General features: G+C 44.3%; 1 protein-coding gene across 2 annotated transcripts in view; it reads left to right on the forward strand.

Moving 5' to 3' along the window:
* The window catches only part of CRYBG1 (crystallin beta-gamma domain containing 1), a 179,901-nt gene that overhangs the window by 100,663 nt on the left and 54,922 nt on the right, over positions 1 to 24,316 (forward strand). For both annotated transcript variants that reach the window (XM_069974795.1, XM_069974796.1), the window contains one exon: positions 21,521 to 23,253. In XM_069974795.1, the coding sequence (XP_069830896.1) occupies positions 21,521 to 23,253 (1,733 nt within the window). The remainder of the gene's footprint in view (positions 1 to 21,520; positions 23,254 to 24,316) is intronic.

Here is a 24,316-nt window from a genome sequence, read left to right on the forward strand (position 1 = left end):
TGTGTTTACACGGAACGATTATCGCTCAAATGCGATCGTTTTAACAAAAATTTGAACGATAATCATTCCGTGTAAACGCAGCAATAGCTGTCCTGGTTTTATTAGACATATGTGCCATGATGCTGGAGCCTTGGAGAAGACTTGTAGCCAACTTGAAAAAAAAAATATTAGATATTACTATCATTAAATAGCTTAGGGTGCCCTGACTAGACACCTAGTTTCTGGATATGCCTGGATATATCTGGGTTTATAGTTTACTTGAGAATTCGGTTAAGACCCATCTGATTGTCAGGCAAAATATAAACCCACATATGTCATGAACAGGAGGGAAGGGCACCCTAAGCTATAAAGCCCCTTGGCAAACCATGACATTCTGGAACATCATATGCAGTGTCTTACCGTACCAATACGTCATGGGGATTCCATGGACAGGCTGAGGTCACAGGATTGCCAGTGGGAGACAGCTGCCGACACCAATATTGATGCCGTTCTCTGCAGTTTAACCCTATAGATGCTGCATTCAGTACATCTATGGTGTTGCCAGAGTGAGGGGGTTTCCCTGTAACCCATTGGCACCCCTGCAATATGATCACAGGGTTCTGATGGGTGCCACAGCCTGGGTCTCACAGTGTTATACTGAAAGTGTATAGTACATAGTAGTACTGATGACATTTCCCCAGGACAAATGATAAGTCGGTCCACTGTGCCGCCGACTGATCATGAAAATGGGGTTCCTGAGTGCCCCTTTGTGAATGAAGCTGCAACATGCATACCGGACCACAGCTTCTTTCACACACCATGGGACTACTCAAGATAGCCAAGCTCTGTGTTGTGCCTGCTATCCTTTTTACACCCCTGGGGCTTACTTACAAGGACCCCTGTACTTGTTATCGATGGGGTTCTACAAGTCAAACCCCCAACAATTCTTATCACTTAGAATAATAACAAATAGCAAAATGATAGAAATCCAAATAAAATTCTAATCTCAAAATAGGCCTAAATTCATGGGGTGTATGTCTCTGGTGGCACAAGTGGGGCGGAACATATGATGCACTGAAATGGCTTACCTGGAAAAATTTGTTTTTATTTTGTACCCTCTAATGCGCATTAAGCTCTGGAAAACACCTGTGGGTGTGGGGTCAAAACTTGCCAGGGGTCCTCAGTATACTAGTAGTTTGTACACACGTGACATGGCACCCTAAAACCAGTCCAGCAACATCTGTACTAAAATGGTGCCCTTCCTGTGAGCCCAAACAGCAGTGGTCACATATGGGGTACCACTGCGCTCATAACACTATATTACTTATATATCTTGAGCCAATAGATGAATTTTCTGATACCGAAATACCCCTTAAAATAAGTGTATATGATTACTTGAATATTTCAGTACATTTTTTAATAGTTTTTTCTTCTGTGTCTTAGTGATGGAAAATGCTGACTGCAGACTTTATGATACAGAAATCTTTGGTTCCTAATCCTTTCTTCATTTGCTGGATGAGTCAATTATTTGTGAGGATTTAGGGTATTCTTAAAAAGCTTTCAACAAGCATTTCCACTAAGCTATCATTCCACACTTTACAGCTTGTAAAACTATTGTGAATGTAGAATACATACAGTAGAAGATACTTTGGTAATGTATTGTAACATACAAAAGAGTTCTTTTATGTTGAAGTTGCATGAATACAACCAAATAACTATATAGAAAAAATATTGGGAAACCTACAGGAACTTGTAAGACTTCCCATTTAAAGCCAAAGGCATTAAAGGGGTACTCCGGCAGAAAAACAAAACTGGAGTCAGAACGTGCCAGAGATTTGTAATTTACTTCTATTAAAAAATCTCCAGTCTTCCAGTACTTATCAGCTGATGTATGTCCTGCAGGAAGTGATGTATTCTTTCCAGCCTAACACGGTGCTCTCTGCTGCCACCTCTGTCCATGTCAGGAACTGTTAAGAGCAGTAACAACTCGCCATAGAAAACCTCTAGCACTTTCTAACACTAGTTGATTTGAAAGATTTTTTTCTCACTGGATAACCCCTTTACTATAAAGTTGCCCCTCCTTGCAGTTATAACAGCTTCTAATCTTTAAGGAAGACTTTTTACAAGCTTTTGATGTGAGTCCATGGGAATTTTCACACTTTTAACCAAAAGAGTATTTGTTAGGTCCGACACCCATGCTGGAGAAAAGAGCCTGGCTCACAGTCTCTATTCTGGTGTGCAGTGAGGTTGAGGTCTGGGCTTTGTGCGGGCCAGTCAAGGTATTCCATATTACCAGCTAGATATTAGTTTGCTCTGAGGATCAGCGCTTAGAGGTAAACCGTAGAGTTGTAATGTGAAAGGAGTGCAGATATGTTCATTCCTCATTGCTGCATTATGGAGCATGTGTCACAAAAGGGTCATATAAATACTGCAGTGTAAGAAATATGAACCTTAGAAAATGAATGTCTTATAGTATTTCATATTGAATTTAAGATATTTCCTTTATGGGAATTAAAGATGGAGTATTATGTGGATAGCTGCATGTCTGCATTCCAGACATGTATGAGAACGCAAAATGACTATTGTTTACACTGATTCTTTACAAAAGGTCACCGGGCTTACAGATGTATAGCTTACATAAGAGTGTGATGCCAAGTAGTCACACTGTCTCTGCTATGTGTAATTTCTCTACCCACATAGCCATATGAGGGCTTGTTTTTTGCTGGACAGGTTGTACTTTTTATTAGTACCATTCCGGAATGTGTATGACTTTTTGATTTTCTTTACAGTTTTTTTTAGAGGCAGATTAACAAATTACAGCAATCAGTGTTTTTCTTATACTGCGTTCCTGTGCGGGATTAATAATAATACAATTATTTCATTGTTCAGGTCCTTGTAGAGGTGGCAATACCTAATATGTTTATTTTTATATGTAGAAAAAGGGATGGGAAAAATGTATTGTTTATTTCTTTGGGGGGGGGGGGGAGACTTTTTCTTGACCCACAAGGGGACTCTTAAGGCCCTATTCCACAGAACTTTTTCGAATGATTATCGTTCATAAAATTGTTCAAATGGCCGCTCGTTAACGATATTCGTTCTGTGGAATAGCTGTAAACGAGCTAACGACAACAGCAAAATCGTCATTGAGTCGTTCACTATTTTTTTTCAACATGTCGAAAAAAAATCATTGGTCTTTCAACAATAATTCGCTAATCTTTTCGTTGAATAAAAAATCTTTCAGTCATTCTTGAAATGTCTACCTACATTTCCCCACGTTTTAAACGACCATGTAACTACCGCAAAAAAATCGTTACACGTATTATGTTATCGTTCGCTTAAAAAAATCGTTAAGTGCTCGTTAACGAGCGGTCGTTGTAGCGAGTCTATGAACGATAAGCGTTCCGTGAAATAGAGCTATTACAGTGCTCATCAGATCACTAATATAATACACTGCACTGAGCCTGCCAGCATTGTGCAATGTATCTGGCCATGCTGCAGACAAGGTCAGGTACTCAGGCATCCATGGCAGGCCTTGGAACCTTCAACAGGCCCCCCAGCTGCCCTAAAGACCCATCGGCACTGGAGATATGGCAAAGTACTGTTTATATGTTGCGGTCAGAATGCAGCACACTTACTACACCGCCTTATACTAGGCCCACTAAAAAGGCGGCAGCCTAGAATAAGTGGTATCCTTAATGACCGCTGTAAATAGGTGTATCAGCAGTCATTAAGAGGTTAATAGTCTGGACAATTCTGCATGTTTATATTTTTTAAAAGTTTTTTATTTGGAAAATGTTAAAAGGCTAGTAATTCGAATTTGTATTACTGGGGGGGGGAGATATATTTTTAATAAACTTTTTTTTAACATTTTCCATGTGTATTTCCCATCGTGGGTTCGCAGGAGGTCTACAGTCCCATAGCCCCATTCTGTTTGTATTCCTCTATTGGATACTTGTACACCATGGAGTGCTGTCTTTGCTTGTTCCTGTAGGTCGTTGCAGGTGGGTGTCAACTGCGAACAGAGCCAAGCCCCACTACATACTCACCCAATAACTAGCCCCCATACATTTACAGTGTTTGGCACAACATACATTTATGTCATGGTACACAGCTTGTTCCTGCAAAATTACCTAAATGTATGCAGCACTTCCAGTTGCATTATACAGCTGTCACTCAATTTAAAGGGGTTATCTGGAGATAGTGAAAATGAAGGCTATTTGGTGGACCAAACCAGACTACTTGTCATGTTAAAGCACGTGTGTTGCACACCTAGAAATTACCCATCACACCCAAAACTTCCACAGCGTCAGCATAAAAATACCAATTCAGTTTATGAACCTGCACCCATAGTTATTATTTAATGAGTGTTAATCATGGATCAGCCACAACATTAAATCCTCTGGTGAACAGTGATTATCTTGTGACAATGGCACCAATCCAGGGATGGGACGTCAGAGGGTGAACAGTCAGTTCCTGAAGATGATGGGTTATAATATATATCATGAACAAAGAAAAAACTCAGCTAACCATAGGTGGTTTGTTGTGTGATGGTGGACGTTCAGGCAGGAGCAAGTGGAGTAGTAGCGGGCCGCACCCGGTGATAATAGTAAGAAGGAGGAGAAGATCCACAGCGTCCAAAAAAAGTTTTGTTGTCTTTATTATGAGGCATATAAAAAGTTACAAAAGATAAAAACGTAGGCCTACGTTTTTATCTTTTGTAACTTTTTATATGCCTCATAATAAAGACAACAAAACTTTTTTTGGACGCTGTGGATCTTCTCCTTCTTATTATAATATATATACTGTATAATGATTTACATACCTCTGATTATAGCCACATTGTGATGACTAGATCAGAGCATCTCCAAAACAGAAGGCCTTGTGAGGTGGTCCCAGTAAGCAGTGGCTGAAACCAACCGAAAGTGGTTCAAAGTAGAACAACTGCTGAACTGGTCATTGGTGTTCAAGGATCATTGATGTGTGTGAGTAGCAAAGGTTGTGTCTATACAAACCTATGGTCCTTTTACACGGAGCGATAATTCGCCCAGTCGATCGTTTAACGATTTTGAGGCACTGATTTGGTTTTTATAATGATCAGTATTTATGCTGCGTTTACACGTAATGATTATCGTGCGAATTTGCGCGATAACGTTCATTTTGATCTTTGAACATGTTCTCAAATTGTCGTTCATCGTTCGCAAAAAATTCGCAGATCGTTCCGTGTGAACAGTCGTTCGCCAATTTAACCAATGTGTGAGATAGGCTTAAGCGATCGCAAAACGAATTTTACGTACGATATATCGTACCGTCTAAACGCTGATCGTTATGATTAAAAAAAAAAAAAAACACATCCGACATGGTTAATCGTACAATCGGGCCAATTATCGTTTTGTGTAAACGCAGCATTAGACAGAAAGATAAATCGTTAGTGCGATAGTTTTAAGATCGCTGAAGCCCATCTCACACATAGGGTGAATCGGTGAAAGACTAAGACTGTTTAGACGAAGCGATCTGCAAATTTTCAGCGAACGACCAACAGCAGTTTGAGAACATGGTTAAAAGATCACGATGTATGATTTCTTGCTTGTCGCTTGATCTTTCACTGTGTTTACATGAGACGATTATCGTTCAAATGCGATCGTTATCGGAAATCGTTCACCGATAATCGATTTGTCTAAACGCAGCATAAGCAAGTGATCTGCTACATCAGTGCTTGCTTACCAAGCGTATTCATGGCTCGATAATCATGCATGCGGGGCTGCACAGACATTCTTAGTGATGTCCATGATGCCCTTGCTGTATATAGAAAATAATAAACATGTATACTTACCACTCCACGTTCCCCTGGTGTCCACCTGCCTGCTGCTGCCACTGACACTTCTAAACCGAGAGTCTGCTTATCCAATAATCCAAGACAGCCCCACAGCCAGTAATTGGCTGAGCGGCCTGTCACTGCGATTACAGATAGGACGACCTCGGAGAAGCATGGAGATGTAAGCATATTTTCTTTACCCTTTTATCAGTTTTCAGCCACGCATCACCTATCATATGGACCAATGTGAAACCAGTAGCCAATGATTTTTTAACATTTCGAAAGACAACGATCCGCCGATAATTGGCTCGTCGGCTAATTCTTGTCTTTATGACATGGGTCGATATTTCCCTGATTCGGCAGATAATCACCCTTAGTCATAGGGCCCTTAGAGTGTCCAATTAATGCTGAAAATATCACACTGTTGGGACACATCCTCTCCTCCAGACAAGTGGAATGGTGAAACCCTGTTAAGCCTGGACCACATGAAGACATTATAGTTTAACTCAGATACAAGAGGACCTTAAATTACAGATCTTATAAGAAATACTCCAAAATTTTTATCACATGGGTAATACAAAGATTTTCCAGCAGATCGGAGAAATCCTTGATAAATCCAGTGACTCACAGATGACATATTTATTTTGGTCATAGATGTAATATGCTATGCAAATAGTATGTTTAGGGCCTAAGGGGAAGATGCAGCTTAGACATAAAAGTTTATGGCCTGGGGGGGGGGGGGGGGCTACCTAACCTGCGGTGATGGCGCCTAACAGCAGTCCGTTTGTGGTCTCATTTGACCTTCCTCCAGGGCAGGCTGCCACATCTGATCTGCAGGTTTTCTGCAGTCTATGGAGCCTCTCACTGCACTACTTCTTCCTCGCAGTTTCATATGGGATACGCCTACTTATGTGGCCTTGCCCATGAGCCTTGCACACTGGCTTCGTCCCCCCTGCTCCCTCCACACCGGCTGACAGGTTCTTGTGGTGCAGACAGAAAGGTTGGATTTGCTCCTCCATCATCCTGTGCCTCCCTTCCTGCGTCTCAGCTGAGTGATGATCCTCAGGGTGAATCATTCTCCTCTGCATTTTTGATCTGTCATTGCTCAAATTAATTAAATCTGCCACTATCATGCATTAATACAATAAGTAACAGCCTAATAAGTAATCATTTGCCTGCATTTCAACCTCTGAGTCCTCTGATGGTAGTGGCCCACTAGAAATCTGCATGGCAGGACAAATTACATGCAGGGCCTTATTATTACCAGCTGCTGCCGTCCTAGGCACTACACCTGCAGACGCCCCCCATCTTCACTCACCAATTATAATCATGATTTTCTAGTTTCTGATCACCATATTCATATCTGATCAGTCTTAGGCCACGTTACCACATTTACTGTACGTCACCACATGCAGCCAAAACCAGACCCTTATGCGGTAACCAATAGGGGTATGGACACTAATCCTGGTAACAGCAAATGACTACCGTGGAAGAAATGGGAGCGTGAATTCGGCCACATGCATTTCTCTACATGTAGACACATTGTCTGAATAGCATTGTTCATGCTTAAAAATAAACAAATTTCCACATTGAATCAATGATTAGAGCCGTCTGCATATTGTCTGACGGAATTCTGACCACAGGATTGGTAAATTGGTAGGTAATAGCCCTAGGCGTCACATTTACCACTGCCATACCAGACCTGAACAATACCGCCATACTGTGACTGGATAACACCGCCACACCAGACCTGACCAATACCGCCATACTGTGACTGGATAACACCTCCATACCAGACCTGACCAATACCGCCATACTGTGACTGGATAACACTGCCATACCAGACCTGACCAATACCACCATACTGTGACTGGATAACATAACCATAACGGACCTGACCAATACCGCCATACTGTGACTGGATAACACTGTCATACCAGACCTGACCAATACCACCATACTGTGACTGGATAACATCACCATAACGGACCTGACCAACACCACCATACTGTGACTGGATAACACCGCCACACCAGACCTGAACAATAACACTGCCACACCAGACCTGACCATTACCACTATACCCCCCTTTAAAAGACACCAGATTTACTGCCAAGTCTGAACGAGAGATGGGAGACTAAAGAAGTAAAAACAAAAAAAAAGGTGTTTCCTTCCCCCTGCTCCCTGGTGCTGGCCTCCTGAAAGCTGCTGCCCTAGGCACTGGACAACCTTAGAGCTTTATCCAAGTTCAGCAGCCCCAGCTAATCAAATGCCGATCGTTCGGGTTCGGATGGACTCAAACCCGAACCCGGTTCGCTCATCTCTATTTATCATTGATCTGAGAACACGAAAATCGCTTTGTCTAAGGCCCTACTACACTAAGAGATTATTGACTGCATTGAGCTGATAATACCTTTGTGTAATAGTAATGTCAAAGATCAGCCGACATGCACGATTTTGGCTGATCATTGTCTTTCAACATGTTGAAAAACCAGCAATGCAGATAGCAACGATCTGCTGCCGTTGTTCCGTTTATTGAGCACTTTAACCAGCAGCCGGCAGTATTATCTTTGGCTGGTCTCCCTGAGATCAGTGATCTGTTTCTCTTATGGCTCTACTAGACATTGATCCCACCTAGCCAGAAGCCTGCTTCCCCCTGATGAGGGGCAACACCCCGAAACAGCTGTCTGTGGATGGATACCTGGCCTTGGTTTTTCCTTTGTCATTACACTAACTTCCCTGAGGGATATCTGGCTAGTCCTGTGTTTTGAGACTCTTAAATGAGGCTCCACGGGCTCTATTTTTTTGCATATTTGTATATATCCTAGGCAGCAATGCACCTAGGATTTCCCTGTATTGAGTGCTTTAACCGGCAGACGACAATGTTATCTTTGGCTGGTGTCCCTGAGATCAGTGATCTGTTTCCCGTATGGCTCTACTAGGCATTGCTCCACACTGAGGAGGGCAACACCCTGAAACAGCTGTCTGTGGATAGATACCTGGCCTTGGTTTTTCCCTTGTGATTACATTGACTTATGCTGGGTTTACACGGAACGATAATCGGGCGAATTTTCGCGATAACGATCGAATTCGAACGGTAATCGTACGTGTAAACGCAGCGAACGATTGATAAATCGTCCATTTTGATCTTTTAACATGTTCATAAATCGTCGTTCGTAGTTTGCAAAAAGTTCGCAGATTGTTCCGTGTAAACAGTCACCGCGCGATAGTCCGGCCGGCCGCCCGCAGCCCCCTGCGCCGGCTCGATCGCGACCCCCGCCGCTCTGATCACCACTCTCGCCGCCGCTCCGATCGCCACCCCCGCTCCGATCGCCCCCGCCGCGACCATACTTTACCTGTTCCGCGTAGCAGGTCTTCCACATCCCCGGCTCCCCACTTCAGTGCACTGATTGACTGAAGAGGGGAGCCGTGAATTTCAAACGGCTCCTCTTCAGCCAATCAGTGCTCCTCTTCAGCACTGATTGGCTGAAGAGGAGCCGTTTGAAATTCCCGGCTCCCCTCTTCAGCCAATCAATGCACGGCAGCACTGATTGGCTATAGAGGAGCCGTTTGAAATTCCCGGCTCATCTCTTCAGCCAATCAATGCGCTGAAGAGGGTAGCCGTGGATTTCGAAGACCTGCTACGCGGAGCAGGTAACGTATGCTCGTGGCCGGGGTGGCGGGGGCGATCGGAGCGGCGGCGGTGGGGGGGACGATCGGAGCGGCAGCGGGGGGGGGGCGATCGGAGCGGCAGCGGGGGGGAAGCGATCGGAGCGGCAGCGGGGGGGGGGGGGGAGGGGATGGAAGCGGGGGGGGGCGATCGGACCGGGGGGGGGGGGGGGGATTGTAGCGGCCACGGGGGCGATGGGAGCGGCGGGGGCGGCGATGGGAGCGGCACCCGGGGGGCGATGGGAGCGGCACCGGGGGGGGGGCGATTTGAGCGGCCACGATCGAAGCGGCGGGGGCGGGGATCGGAGCGGCGGGGGTGGCGATCAGGGCGGCGCAGGGCGTTGCGGTTGAGTGGAGGGCCGGGCTGTGGGTGCGCGATCGCAAAACGAACGCAAAACGATTTTTCCCTACAATATATCGTACCGTCTAAACGCTTATCGTTATAATAAAAATAGTTACTTTGAAAATCGTTAATCGTGCGATCAGGCCAATAATCGCCTCATGTAAACTTAGCATAAATGATCGTAATAACGATCACAATCGTATCTAACGACTATCGTTCTGTGTAATATGGTGAATGATTTCAGGTTACCGATAAACAATCTTGTTTGTGATGGTTAGTCGTTAATTGTTAAAAATCGCTCCGTGTAATAGTACCCTTTTTGCTGCCATAACCTGCATATACATACCCTGGCAGAATTGTGTGTAGATGTCCCTACTGGAATACCTCCCAACTTTTTGGACGGCCAAAGAGGGACAGTTGTGAAATTTACAGACATTTCTATACTTTTTAATTCAAGGATGCATTCACACCTACAGGATTTGCTGCAGATTGATGCATTTAGTTACATTGATACTTGCAGCAGATCCTCTATGTGTGACTTCATCCTCAGGAAACTTTCGCACATCAGTAAGGGCCCAATTACACGGGACGATTATCGTGCGAAAAAATCGTTATATCGTTTGAATTTAAACGATAATCGTTTTGTACAATTGCAGGCAACGGTTGAAAAATCGTTTGTATATTGTTGATTTACATCTGAACATAAAATCGCTTATCGGTTGCTGTAATTCCACATTCGTTCGCTCAAGTTCCGCATTAGTTCACTAATTGTTCAGTGTAATTGCAGATTGTTCATTGTTTTGCTGGGATCAGAAGGAGTAAACGATCCGATCCGCTCCGATCGCCACCCCCGCTGCCGCTCCGATCGCCACCCCCGCTGCCACTCCGATCGCCACCCCCGTCTCTCGTCTTCTCGCTCGTCGCGATTCGCACGATAATCGTTCCGTGTAAACCCAGCATTACTCCATCTGATCCCAGCAAACCAATGAATGTGCAATTACACTTAACGATTAGTGAAAAAATGCGGAACTTGAGCGAATGTGGAATTACAGCAAACGATTAGTTAACTATTAACAATAATTTTAGGTTCAGATCCCAATCAACGATCATTGAAATACGAACGATTTTTCGATCGCTGCCTGCAATTACACAGGACGATTATTGTTTAAATTTTAGCGCTATAACCATTTTTTAAGCCCATAGAGGGGTCAGGGCAGGTCTGTCAGCACTAGAGGGGACTAGGAGGCAGGTAGCATTAATCTTGTGGCTGATGCCTGCCCTATCTCCCGGCACCTATCTCCTGCCTGTGTGCAGTGAGTCAGGTGTCCCCGGTGAGAACATGTGGTAAATGACCGGAGGTGCAGTACAGGGGAGGAGTATGTCAGACTACACCCTGCACGGAGCGCTCACACACTGCGACCTTATCCCAGAGCTCGGTGCGGCCCGGTGGTCGCTCCTCCCCGGCCCCCTACACTCTGGAGCCGGCTCCCGGCCGCTGCGTCCTCCCGCTCCTCAGGACTGTGCCCACCGACAGGTGCTGCTGACCGTCCTCGGCTCTCCGGGGCTCCAGGTGCCGCTGCCCTCATGTGAGTATGACCCCGGGTGAAGCTGGCACCGACCACTGCTCCTACCTGACTGACAGGTGCTGAGAGGAGAAGGGCCGTTACCACTGCGGGGAGTGTTCCCGCCTAAACTCTTGTGTGCGCTGACAGACTAGCCCGCCGTGCACACACACTCCCCGTGCTGCTGTCATACACCTCCCTGCACACCCGCCCGCTTTATTTGCTTGTTTTGCTTCTAAATATAATAAGTTTTGTTAACTGCACAAAACAAATAAATAAGTCTGCAGATCCAGATATCCACCACTAGGTGGCGCGCTGTCTTCAGGGATGAAGCTATGGCTGGACTCTCCTAGGGCGAGAGAGAATAATGTGATCAGTCAGGGCGAGTGTGTGTGGTCTGATCAATAGAGAGTAAATGTTATGTCAGCTGTTTAATCCTCTCTGCATTGTAGTAAGTGACTCTCATAGTGGAGATACCATGTGTCCTATTGCTTTTGCTGTGGCTACTGGGACCCCATCTAGTTTGGTATATAAAGTTGCCCAGTCCTATTGAAGGGGTTGTTTACCAAAAATGTTTTTCTTTCAAAACAACTGGTGCCAGAGATTTGTAACTTACTTCTATAAAAAAAAAGTCTTCCAGTACCTATCAGCTGTTGTATGTACTGCAGGAAGCTGTATTTTTCCAGTCTGGAGAGCAGGAGAGGTTTTCTATGCTCTGGACAGTTCCTGACATGAACAGAGGTGGCAGCAGAGAGCACTGTGTCAGACTGGAAAGAATACACCACTTCTTTTCAGGGCTGCATGAGCAATACAAGGATTTTGCTGTGACGTATAAGGCTGCATTCCGGGAAGTTGTCCGTGCTTACGGACAATTTTACAGCCCATTGCTTTCTATTGGGCTATTCAGTATGACATGTCATAACTCGAAACGCAAGGACGGACCGGATTCCCCATAAAAATCAATGAGATCCGAAAAACACGGATCTGATGTAATCAATGTAATTTAAAATGCTTTAAAACCGATCTGTGTAAAAAAATGGACATGGATTCAAAACGGACTGTTTTGCACGGATCACGGAAGTAGCTAGCAGATCACAATCCCTGACCAGGAAAAACACTGAGCGTGTGAATGCAGCCTAAGGCATAGGAAATGAGCCACTGATCGGCACTCATTTGCAGCTTCTACAATCAAGAATTCTATGTAGGTAAAAGGACCCAAAGGCAGCATGCACACATCCGTGATATACGGTTTGCAAGCTGTGTACCACGGACTGTGTTCTTGACCTCTTAAGGTCCTATTTCACGGGCCGAGCAGGGCCCGATCAACGATGTAAATGAGTGCCAATCTGCTAGATCGCCGCTTGTTTACTGGGCCTATTCCACGGCCCGATGATCGTTGAGCGAGGGCTGCAGGGACATCGTTACCGATGTCCTTGCAGCATACATTACCTGTCAGGTCTTCTGCTCCTCTCCGTCTTCCTCCCCGGGTCCCGCGCACTCTAGCTGAATGGCCTGTCATCTGAAAGGCCACTCAGCCAATAACAGGCCGCGGGGGTCCCGGCCTGTGATTGGCTGAGCGCTCCGTCAGCTGACAGTCCATTCTGAAGCTAGAGCGCGCGGGAACCGGGGAGGAAGACAGAGCGGAGAAGAAGCCCTGCAGGTAATGTATGCTGCTGCTTCTCAAATCGTTGGTCGCTCGCCGCGCACCGTTATTCCACCGTAGCGATGCACGGTGGGGAAACGATGATTTTAGGTCTGGCCCTAAATGAACAATCAGCTGATGACACGATCATCGGCTGATCGTTCTCTCTATTTCACCGAGCGTTAATCGGTCGGTTAATCGGGCCGATTATCGTTACTGTGGAATAGGGCCCTTAGAGAACTGTCTGCATCCTAATTTATTATGCTGCTAAGAGCTCTGAAACAGCTAAAGTTCTATGCTGCTGATATGACATGGCTGTGTCAGTACAGGAGTGCGGAGCTTTAACTTAACTGTTTAGGAGCTCTCGGCATCATAATAAATTATGATGCTGAGAATTCTATAAGAGGTCAAGAAGGCAGTCCGTGGTACACAGTCAGCTTGCGGACCGTATATCACAGACGTGTGCATGCTGCCTTACTGGAAATGTGCTGATGTCTGTTTATTGTGAGTAAAGGAACCTGGGATACGAACCAGAAGGGATCATGTTTTGTGCAGTTTTGAAATCTCACCTAGGTCATCCCCTTCTTGTGAGCAGCAGTGTCTGGATCAGTAGTCTGCTCTCTGGGATTTCAGGGGTCGCGTGTAGATAAAAGCCATATACTGTATTTTCGCTATGAACACAGAGCTGTATTAGGAATAAAATACAACTGCCTGAAAACAGACTGATGGCTCATCGTTATAAGACTCCGAAAGTTCTTTGTGAGGGACTAGTAAATGTTATATAATATTGTCAGTTGCAAACTGCTAATATTAGGTTTACATTGCCAACTTTGAGGGTAGCTTTGAGGGAAGATTTCACGCTGCGAGTTTGCAGCAAGATCTGCTGTGGATCCTGGTTGTGTGAAGTGAATGGGTCAAATACCTGCAGAGAACTTTTTCATTCCGCTGCCAGTATGTTACCCGGCCCCTTTAACCCCCCACATCCTGCAGCCCCCGGCCCGGAGCATACATTACCTGCTCAGGCCGCAGCTGTGGGATGCTCCCTGCACAGCAGCACTGATTGGCTGATGGGGAGCGACGGGAGCCTCACACACAGCCTCTGCGCCGAGCAGGTAATGTATGCTGCGGGATGCGGGGGGATAAAGGGGCCGGGTAACATACTGGCAGCGGAATGAAAATTCACTTCACACTACCAGGATCCAAAGCGGATTTAGCTGCAAATTTGCTGCGTGAAAGCTTCCCTAAAGCGTACCTGTCACTACAAATAACTTTTGACATGTCAAAAGTTATTGATCACAGCGGGTCTCACTGCTGACACTAGCTCTGATCAGGAGATACACAGGGGGAGAGTGCAGCAGTGCGATCCACTCCCTGGCTGTCTACGCATTTTGTCATTATTTTTTAATGTAAGTCTATGAGAAAATATTGATGGGCTGAACAGCTGGCCGGGGAGTGGATCACGGTGCTGTGATCTTTCCCTGGCTATATCACCTGATCAGAGCGGGTGTCCGAGTGAGACCCACTGGGATCAATAACTTTTGATGATATGTCAGTAGTTATTTGTAGTGACAGTGCCCATTTTAATGTAATGATCATTCTCAAAGTAAAAAATTATAATTTCACATAGTATTGTGGTCAGTGTTTGATCCTTATTTTGGAGGTCATTTTGGTCAGGATTTTTAGCTAAATACAGAAGTGGGTCCAAAACACAGAAAAAGGGGCAAAAAATGGATTCAAAATGAGGACTAAATACTAATTGTGAACCCAATCCCAACTCATTGTTTCATCACCTATGCTGGATGTTATTGTAGCCTTTACATTTTACACATATAGTGAATAATGCACCATCTTCAGATTTCTCAGTCTATAGTCTAAAGCTGGGATATCAAACTGCGGCCCTCCAACTGTGTTAGCACTACAATCCCCATCATGCCTGGACAGCTAAGGCCCCCTTGACATGTCCGGAAAAACCACCCGGATTTCCTCATAGACATTCATTGGACACGGAAAATTCCAGAAGGGTGTCCGTTCCGGAAAATAGGACCGGATTTTTTAGAACCGGTCCTATTTTCGTCCGGAAATCCGGCCCGGACGCCCCCATAGAAGTCTATGGGAGCGTCCGGGCCCCGGACGCTTTCCTGATGCACATCAGGAAAGCGTCTGGAGTTCCACTGCCCCGGTCTGCCCCGGCCTCCTGCTGCCTCTTCCTCTACTCCCTGGACCTCTCTGGACGTCTCCCCCGCCTGCGGCAACCCTCGGCCACTCGCAGCATACCCCACCCCCCTGCGGAAGCCACGGGCACTCGCGGCAACCATTGACTCGCGGTCAATGCCGACTGTCAGAGGAGATAGCCCGGTGATATAGCTGTAAATTAACTCTTTGTTGTCCTGTTTTGGTGCCTAATCTCCCTCCCCCCCCCCCCCCCCCCCCCCCCCCTCTGCATAGAAAATCATGAAGACGGGGGGGGGGGGGGGAAGCTTCAAACTGCTTTTTCATGATAGAAATGCATTTTTGGCCTATATCCCCATCACAAGGTTACTTAAAATCGCCTGTACTATTGATTTCTGCAAAAAAAAAAAAAAAAAATGTAAACGACAGTGACACTTTAAAGTGTACCCACAATCTGACCCCCCCAAACCACTTGTACCTTCGGATAGCTGCTTTAATCCAAGATCTGTCCTGGGGTCCGCTCGGCAGGTGATGCAGTTATTGTCTTAAAAAACAACTTTTAAACTGACGGCCAGTGCCCTACGGGAGTGGCCGAGATTGTGAATGTATTAGGCTGGCACAACCTCTCTGTCCCTCCTCCCCACCCTCCTTATCATTAGTGATGCTCCAGGCAGATTGTCTCCTATTCTCCACCTGTGTCAGCCCGGCACATGGGCTGGATCGTTAAAGAGTCACTGTCGTATTTTTTTTTTTTTTTCCAGAAATCAATAGTCCAGGCGATTTTAAGAAACTTTGTAATTGGGTTTATTAGCCAAATCTGCCATTATCTGCATGTAAAAAGCCTTTTCCCAGGTCCCCCCCCCTCCTTCCTCTTTTTCATCCACTCTGAAAAATCTGAAAATTGTGACTTGTTGCAGGAGTCGTACCCTGTCTGCTCTAGGGAGAGGGGAGGGGGGAGGAGGAAGGAGGAAGTTAGCCGGCAGCAGAAAGCAGATAACAGAGGATTACAGGCACGGAGCTGGGTGACAGCTGTAATCCGAGCTCAGACAGGTCAGTGGTGACTGTCACAGGAGATATCCCGTGAGGGATTTGTAGATTAACTCTTTGTTGTCCTGTTTTGGCCTTTTCTTTAGCTCTCTCCATAGGAGAACAATGAAGACAGGGGGGAGAGCTTCAAACTGCTTTTTCATGATAAAAATGCATTTTTCGGATAATAAACCCAATTACACAGTTTCTTAAAATCGCCTGGACTATTGATTTCTGCAAAAAAAAAAAAAATCACGACAGTGACACTTTAAGCAGCTGTGCAAATGTTCAGCATGGAGAAAATGTTCCAGTGGCATTCCTAATGATGGAGAAGGTGGGGAGGAGGGACGGAGGGGTGGTGCAAAGTTAGGGTACAGATACTCCTGTTTGGCACGGGCTGCAAGTTTAAAAGTTTTTCTTTTAGGACAATAACTGCATCACCTGCCAAACGGACCTCAGGACAGATCTTGGATTAAAAGCAGCTATCCGAAGGTACAAGTGGTTGTGGGGGGGGGTCAGATTGTGGGTACAGAGTCGCTTTAAAGAGTCACTGTCGTTTGTTTGTTTTTTTGCAGAAATCAACAGTCCAGGCGATTTTAAGAAACTTTGTAATTGGGTTTATTAGCCAAATATGCCTCCTTCCTCTTTTCCATCCACTGCAAAAAAATCTGAAAATTGTGACTTGTTGCATGAGTCCTACCCTGTCTGCTCTAGGGAGAGGGGAGGGGAGAGGAGGAAGGAGGGAGTTAGCCGGCAGCAGAAAGCAGATAACAGAGGATTACAGGCACAGAGCTGGGTGACAGCTGTAATCTGAGCTCAGACAGGTCAGTGGTGACTGTCCCAGGAGATAACAGGTGAGGTATTTGTAGATTAACTCTTTGTTGTCCTGTTTTGGTCTTTTCTTTAGCTCTCTCCATAGGAGAACAATGAAGACAGGAGGAGAGCTTCAAACTGCTTTTTCATGATAAAAATGCATTTTTTTGCTAATAAACCTAATTACAAAGTTTCTTAAAATCGCCTGGACTATTTATTTTTGCAAAAAAAAAAAAATCACGACAGTGACACTTTAAAGGAGAAGTCCGGCCAAAATTAATTTTTGATATGTTGTTACTTATGAAAAGTTATACAAATTTCTAATGTACATTAATTATGGGAAATGCACATATACTGCTATTTCCCTTAATTTAGTAGATCAGGAAGTGTTAGAAATATCTCTGAAGAAGTGACGTCACGACCCAGGGTGTAATTCCTATGGAGTGTCCAGCAGGGGGCGCTCTCTATATAGAAGTCTATGGGACTTTATTGTTTCTATGGGTTTCTATGTAATGTAATGTAATGTAGTGTACAGTGCTTTATTGAATGAATACATCTATGGAATACTTTGGGGAGCAAGTGTCCTTGCTCCCCAAAGTATTGCATAAATGTATTCATTCAATACATTCAATACACAGTAAGCCCGCCGATCCGCCGCATTTCCGCCGAATTTCCGCCGCATTCCCGCCGATCCGCCACACGCTGATCCGCCGCATTCCCGCCGATCCGGACCATATACATTGAACTACAGCTCCCATCATCTGCTGTAGTTGGGTAATGGATATGACATGCCGCCGGGCGCAGCCGCTCAGTACACAGCAGCTCTCCCCCCTCCTCCTCCTCCTTCCGTGATAACTTCCGCCTATACCAATGCTGACTCCCTGCCTGGCCGCCGCTCTCCGCTCTCATATACCGGCTCCCGGCATCAGCGCGGACACCAGGATGCATCGGGAGCCGGTATGTATGGAGGGGAGAGCGGAGAGCGGCGGCCAGGCAGGGAGTCAGCATTGGTATAGGCGGAAGTTATCCCGGAAGGAGGAGGAGGAGGGGGGAGCGCTCCTGTGTACTGAGCGGCTCCCCCCTGCGCCCGGCGGCATGTCATATCCATTACCCAGCTACAGCTCCCATCACCTGTTCATACTATAAGCAGATGATGGGAGCTGTAGTTCAATGTATATAAAGCACTGTACACTACATTACATTACATTACATAGAAACCCATAGAAACAATAAAGTCCCATAGACTTCTATATAGAGAGCGCCCCCTGCTGGACACTCCATTGGAATTACACCCTGGGTCGTGACGTCACTTCTTCAGAGATATTTCTAACACTTCCTGATCTACTAAATTAAGGGAAATAGCTCTATATGTGCATTTCCCATAATTAATGTACATTAGAAATTTGTATAACTTTTCATAAGTAACAACATATCAAAAATTAATTTTGGCCGGACTTCTCCTTTAAGTATGTGTGCCTGGATTCAGTATAGGACATTATAAGAGGCTTAGTAGTGTACATGATCATTTATGATTCATAGTGCATCCGTTTTGAAGCTTCCTGTTTCTTACCTAATGGATTTCCTCCTTTATGTCCACAAAGTATCATAACAAACCCTACTGATTCTACACACATTTCTGAATATAACAATATTAACTTTATTTATAGAGGAACCCGAAGACAATACAGGGACAGCAGCAGGATCACAGATACTTCTCTTCCTGCACATTACCAGCTTGTCACCTGCCCTGAACTAAGACATGCAAGTATATACAGCTCCCACTTCAACCTGTTCTGGCTCGAATTAGATCGCAGCTAGAAACACGATTATGGTCGCCTGTAAGCGCTGTACTAGTCGATCCCACAAACCTATAAAAGAGGGCTGCACAAGTGCTGAAGAGCGTGGCCATAAAAATCACTCTCTGCACAGTTCTAGACCTTCTTGCATTAATGTGACAGAGAAGAATGTGATGGTCCTTTTACTATAATAACTGAAGTTACAGTAACATCCAGTGCCATAGACCTGACTAGCAGGCTTGTCTTGTCTGCTGTATACTTTACAGTAATAAAACATGATGCTTTAAGCAAACCTTTGTTTGTATTTCTCCTCTCAAATTCCCGAGCGCCCCCTAAAAGTCATGTGTTGAGGATTACCTTAGTATTTTACAGGTGATAGAATTATAGTCAGTGCCCCAGGTTTCACCACAGGTGTTCTTTGTATGGGATCTTCTCAAGTCATGACCTGTTGGTGGTCCTTAGGGGCTGGAGTTGGCGAAGACTGTATTGGAGTACATAAATGGGGTTTTCTGACAATTTTTTTTCTTGGCTATGAATTCCTTATGGCGCCCTGGTTAAGTGATCAATTTACCACTTTTGGAAGTTCCCCAATATTTTGGTGCTGCAGAAACAAGCCCTTTTCTAAAACGCATGGGTGGTGGTGGTGGTGAGGGGCAGTGAGTATACTGCACTAAGTACTCCCCATGACAGCACATATTGTTGGGGTACCATTGTGGTAGCAACCCCCCCTCCCCAATTTTCAGAATTATGAAAATTATTATGCTGTAGGAAAAATATATGATGCAATTTTACTATCAATATGCGGATCATGGGGGGGGGGGGAGTGGGAATATTTTCAAACTGTATAATTACTATGAAATTGCGCCATTTTTGTTATGCAGAAGGCTGTCGGCAGGTATTCAGTATGACACAAGCACCACTTAGGTGGTCCGCATCACTGTCTATTTCATAACAGCACATGCAGTCTTATAAAGAGGCCTGAAGGGGGCAGCACATATTATGTTTCTAGTGAGGGATCAAATTTGCAGGGATCATCTGAAATGCAGACCACCAGGAGGAGGAGTGGGCAGGAATAGAACAGGGATGCAGACTGCTACAGATGAGTACAGTTGGGGGAGGGGGATTACTGACAGTCACCAGGTTTGTTTTAAAGATAACTTAAATAAAGTCTGGGCTCCCAGCATTTACAACTGTGATACTAGCTCTCTTTGAAGCCCATTCCAATGCAGTCTGAGTACTGGTTCTGTATGGCAGACTGCGAATACTTCTATTGCATGACCTTTTATCTGCAGCTTTTGCACTCATTGCACTCCCATGGCCTAGACCTATCTCTCCACATCTTTTACATGTAGCCTGTCATTGTTTCCAAACTTCAATACTAGCTGGCACAGCAGATTTATGACATGGATTGATCTACCCATACCCTTATGCCTTTGTCCAAAAAAAATAAATCTTCAAGTTATCGTAAGTACTGTGTGTCGTACTATGGTCAGGTGGTCATTGACTTTGAAAGTGTGTATACAAATAAGTTGTAGTCGTGTAATATTTAGTAGCACACTAGAAGGTCATTGAAGAACTTTTTCCTCTGTAGGTATAGCAATGTTTATAGTATAATTTTATGCTTTACATTAAAGCATTACATCGTATAAAGCTACATTACGCATCACAATGTTGCTGTATATCCTATACCTTTACCTTTTTAAATAATAAAAAGAAACACCCATATTTACAGATACTGATGTCACAGTGTATTCTCTCTCCTATATAACGTGAGCTTGGGCTCGGCACGCTGCATTTTTCTGTTCCCCGTGATACGAGAGTTGTCAGAAGGTGTTTTCTTTTCTTAGGCTGGTGCATTCATATTTTTTATAATGGTATATTGCTTTGTTATGGTATTATATTTTACAGGTCTGTATTCTATTTCTGAAAACTATTAAAGGGGTTGTCTAGCGAAAAACTTTTTCCTGCAAATCAACTGGTGTCAGAAAGTTACTGTATATAGATTTGTAATTTACTTCCATTAAAAAAAATCTCAAGTCTTCCCATACCTATTAGCTACTATGTGTCATGCAGGAAGTGTTTTCTTTTCAGTCTGACACAGTTCTCTCTGCTGCCACCTCTGGCTGAGACAGGAACTCTGTCTTGGTTTTCTATGAATCCCCATAGAAAACCTCTCCTGGTCTGGACATTTCTATCTCGGCCAGAGATGTCAGCAGAGAGCACGGTGTCAGACTGAAAATAAAACAACATTTCCTGCAGGACATACAGCAGCTAATACGTATGGGAAGACTTGAGATTTTTTTTTTAATAGAAGTAAATTACAAATCTATCTAACTTACTGCCACCAGTTGATTTGCAGGAAAAAGATTTTTTCTGGACAACCCCTTTAACTACTATGTTGTGCATAGAATGACCTATCTATACCTGAAGAAACCCTTATATAGTAGTCATGTAGTAATGGCTTACTTCGGGCTCATGATGGGGTATGGTATAAAATTAATTGGGTCTTTTGCATTTTGTGTTTGTACCCATTGTTTTATATTTGACTATCCGCAAGCCACCCAAGGCATAGAATACTAATGTAACAAAGGCTAAATAAATAATGATGATAGTTTATCAGCATATGTTGGGTGAATGGATACACCCTGTCTGTAAATGGAAACTGTTTCCTATATTTAACTACATTTCCTTTTCTTTATTACCTTCTAGTCTCGATCACCATCCACAGAATTACCTAAGAAGGACAGCTCGAGGAAACCTGTCTTGGGCAAGTTTGGCAATTTATTTAACTCTACTAAAAAGAAACAGAGCAAAGGTAGCCCTGAATCTCCCACGAGCCCAGCTAATGAAAAAGTAGCGACTTATCGCTTGACAGAACGAGAAAGAAAAAGAGCTCAATTATTAGTAGCCTCCAGCTCCAAAGCACAAAACCAGAGTCCTGTTACATCCAATGTTGAATGTGCATCAGATCAGCATTCCCCGCGTGTCCCAAAGGAGCCTTCATCACCAGCAAGTCAGAGTTTAAAGGTTACTTCGAATGGAAGCAGTGAAAATGGACATTCCAGCGAGAGTAAAAATTCATCTGTTAAAGCAGATGAGGGATCAGCTATAGGAGAAGCAGAAAGTCCTGTTCTTTCCCCTGATGTGTTGTCAGACTCCACTAAGTCACCACTAAGACCAGCATCTAGAGTGGACAGGCAAAGCACTGAGAAGATTGTTCGACAATTGATACTGTCACCCGGGAGGAAAAGTTTGACTGACGAAGAAGGAAAGACCAGCGTTAGAAGGGTTTCACAGGAAATTCATATTGTTAAAAATGGGTCTCCTAAAATACTGACTAAGAAAACGACTAAATTCTCCAGTAGAGCGACAGATCCGAAAATTCGAATATCCGAAAGATCTGTTCAAAAATTGGGAAGCACAGAAAAATTACAGTTCACAAAAGTAAGCTCACCCGTCACGTTGGGCAATGATGCCAAAGACCAAGCGCTACTGCCTGCGGAATTGAACCAGTGCCCAGACACAGTAGGTGGCAATGGCAGTATAAGTAAATCTGGGAGTGCAGGTGACAGCTTGTCTCCTCTAAGTCCTCTGGAAGGTGACGTTTTTGTCGAACCACTAGAAGACAAGTCAAAAGAGCAAAAGTCTAGTGAGAATGCGAAGGTTTTAGCATTTGATATCTACTTAACAAAAACTGCCATAACCGATTCCCAGCCATCCGTGAAAAGTCGTAGCAACAGTGACCCCGCGGAGAAAAGTCCCACTATCCGAACAATGGGTAAAAAGAGGCGTTCACTAAAGTCTCAGAGTAGTCAAGAGGAAAATAAAGCGGAGAACACTACACTACAGGATCATGTGTTTGAGGAGAGTAACTTAGAGGGGGTTAGGGAGCTGTCAAATACTCCTGATGGGGATCTGAAACCTATGTCACCTGAGTCTAACAGCCCTACCTCAGCCAACCAAGAATTAAAGGCGGGAGCGAATAACAAAGTGTCGCCCAAGGGTGAATCAGACAAAGATAAACAGCAACACCCAGCCTCCAGCCCTATGAGGAAAAAAAATTCTCATGTTCCCTCTTCGCCAACAGATCGCAAGGCACATGGTAGAGATCCCCTGTACAGAAATCAAGCTGCAGCAGCCTCTGCCAGAGCAACTGAGCTTAGTCAGCCTGTTCCTGTTTCCACAACAAAAGACGCCTACGTGGAAAAGGCATCTGTTCCTGTATCCATAGCTGGATGTGGTGGGGAGGACCCATGTAACACTACCGAGGAAGATAGCACGGCTACAGCTGTAGTAGGTGCGGACAGGAGGACAAAGCAGGAGGGAGAACAGAAAGTGCAGGCTGAAAGCGATGCAAACCAACCTTCCTATTCAAATGCAGCAAAGCTTCACCTTTCTCTGAATGACGGCTCCAAGTCTACGGTCACATCAAAGCTCAGTATGTAAGTACACACGTTCCTCTCATTGCTTCTAGAGATATTTTGACATCCGATTTCTTCATTTACCTTTTGACCTTATTTAAATAAAAAGTCCAAATTTTCAAACGTATAGTAAATATAGTATAGTATATACTCTGTCTTCCGTATGCTGCATCAGCTTGTACATTGGATGTTTTACTTTGTTTGCTAACAATGTGCATTCAGTCCAGAAATATGCTTAAATATTTGAAGCGCTCAGACAGTTGTATATTCTCATTACGCACTTCTTTTGTGTTTTCCTAAAAAATACTTTTTTTTTTCTTAGTTTCCATCACGCATATTGAAAGCATGCAGTTAAATACTAAATACTCTTCTGGCATTTTCAAATATAGCCCAAACCATGCAGCCTAAATATAACATTGACCGCAATGATAGAAGCATCAGTTTGATATTCACCCCCCCCCCCCCCCTCCCCAATTTGTTATTCAGAATATCGGAATCCCTACTGAAGACTTCTTGTCTGTATGACTAAGAATCATTCATCCTGGTCTAGGTATCTTTTACCCAGTAAAATTCATAGTGTCAGAACTTGTATAGATATTTGTGAACTTTATACTCAGTGTTCTATGGGAGGGTAATAACAATCCCTTTTTGGAGTGTGTTTTTGCAAATATTATTCACCAAAAAATGCACATGTAATACACACCTCGTTGTTTTCAATGGGGATAGATGCCATAATACACACCGTGCATTGTATTTCAAATAGGCAGGAGTAAGTGACATGACTTATTCTGTGCGCAAAACAGATTGGAAATCCCAGACAGTGATTGGTTCCACTGAATGTAGGTAAAAAGAAGTGAAAAGATGCTACAGGAATCAAAGGCTACCTATAGGAATCTCTGCCATGTATTTGCGGTGTATTTTATTTCTCAGAAAAATACTGTGTGCACATACCCCAAGACTTAAAAGGAGCATAAATGCTTTAATATGTGCCAAATTAGATGTATTATACAGAGGTGAAAGGGAAATGTTCACCTTTATATATCTAATCACAAAACAATCATACAATCTAAACAAAAGTACACAG

This window comes from Dendropsophus ebraccatus, chromosome 6, assembly GCF_027789765.1.
Source record: "Dendropsophus ebraccatus isolate aDenEbr1 chromosome 6, aDenEbr1.pat, whole genome shotgun sequence".
Taxonomy (NCBI): Eukaryota; Metazoa; Chordata; class Amphibia; order Anura; family Hylidae; genus Dendropsophus; species Dendropsophus ebraccatus.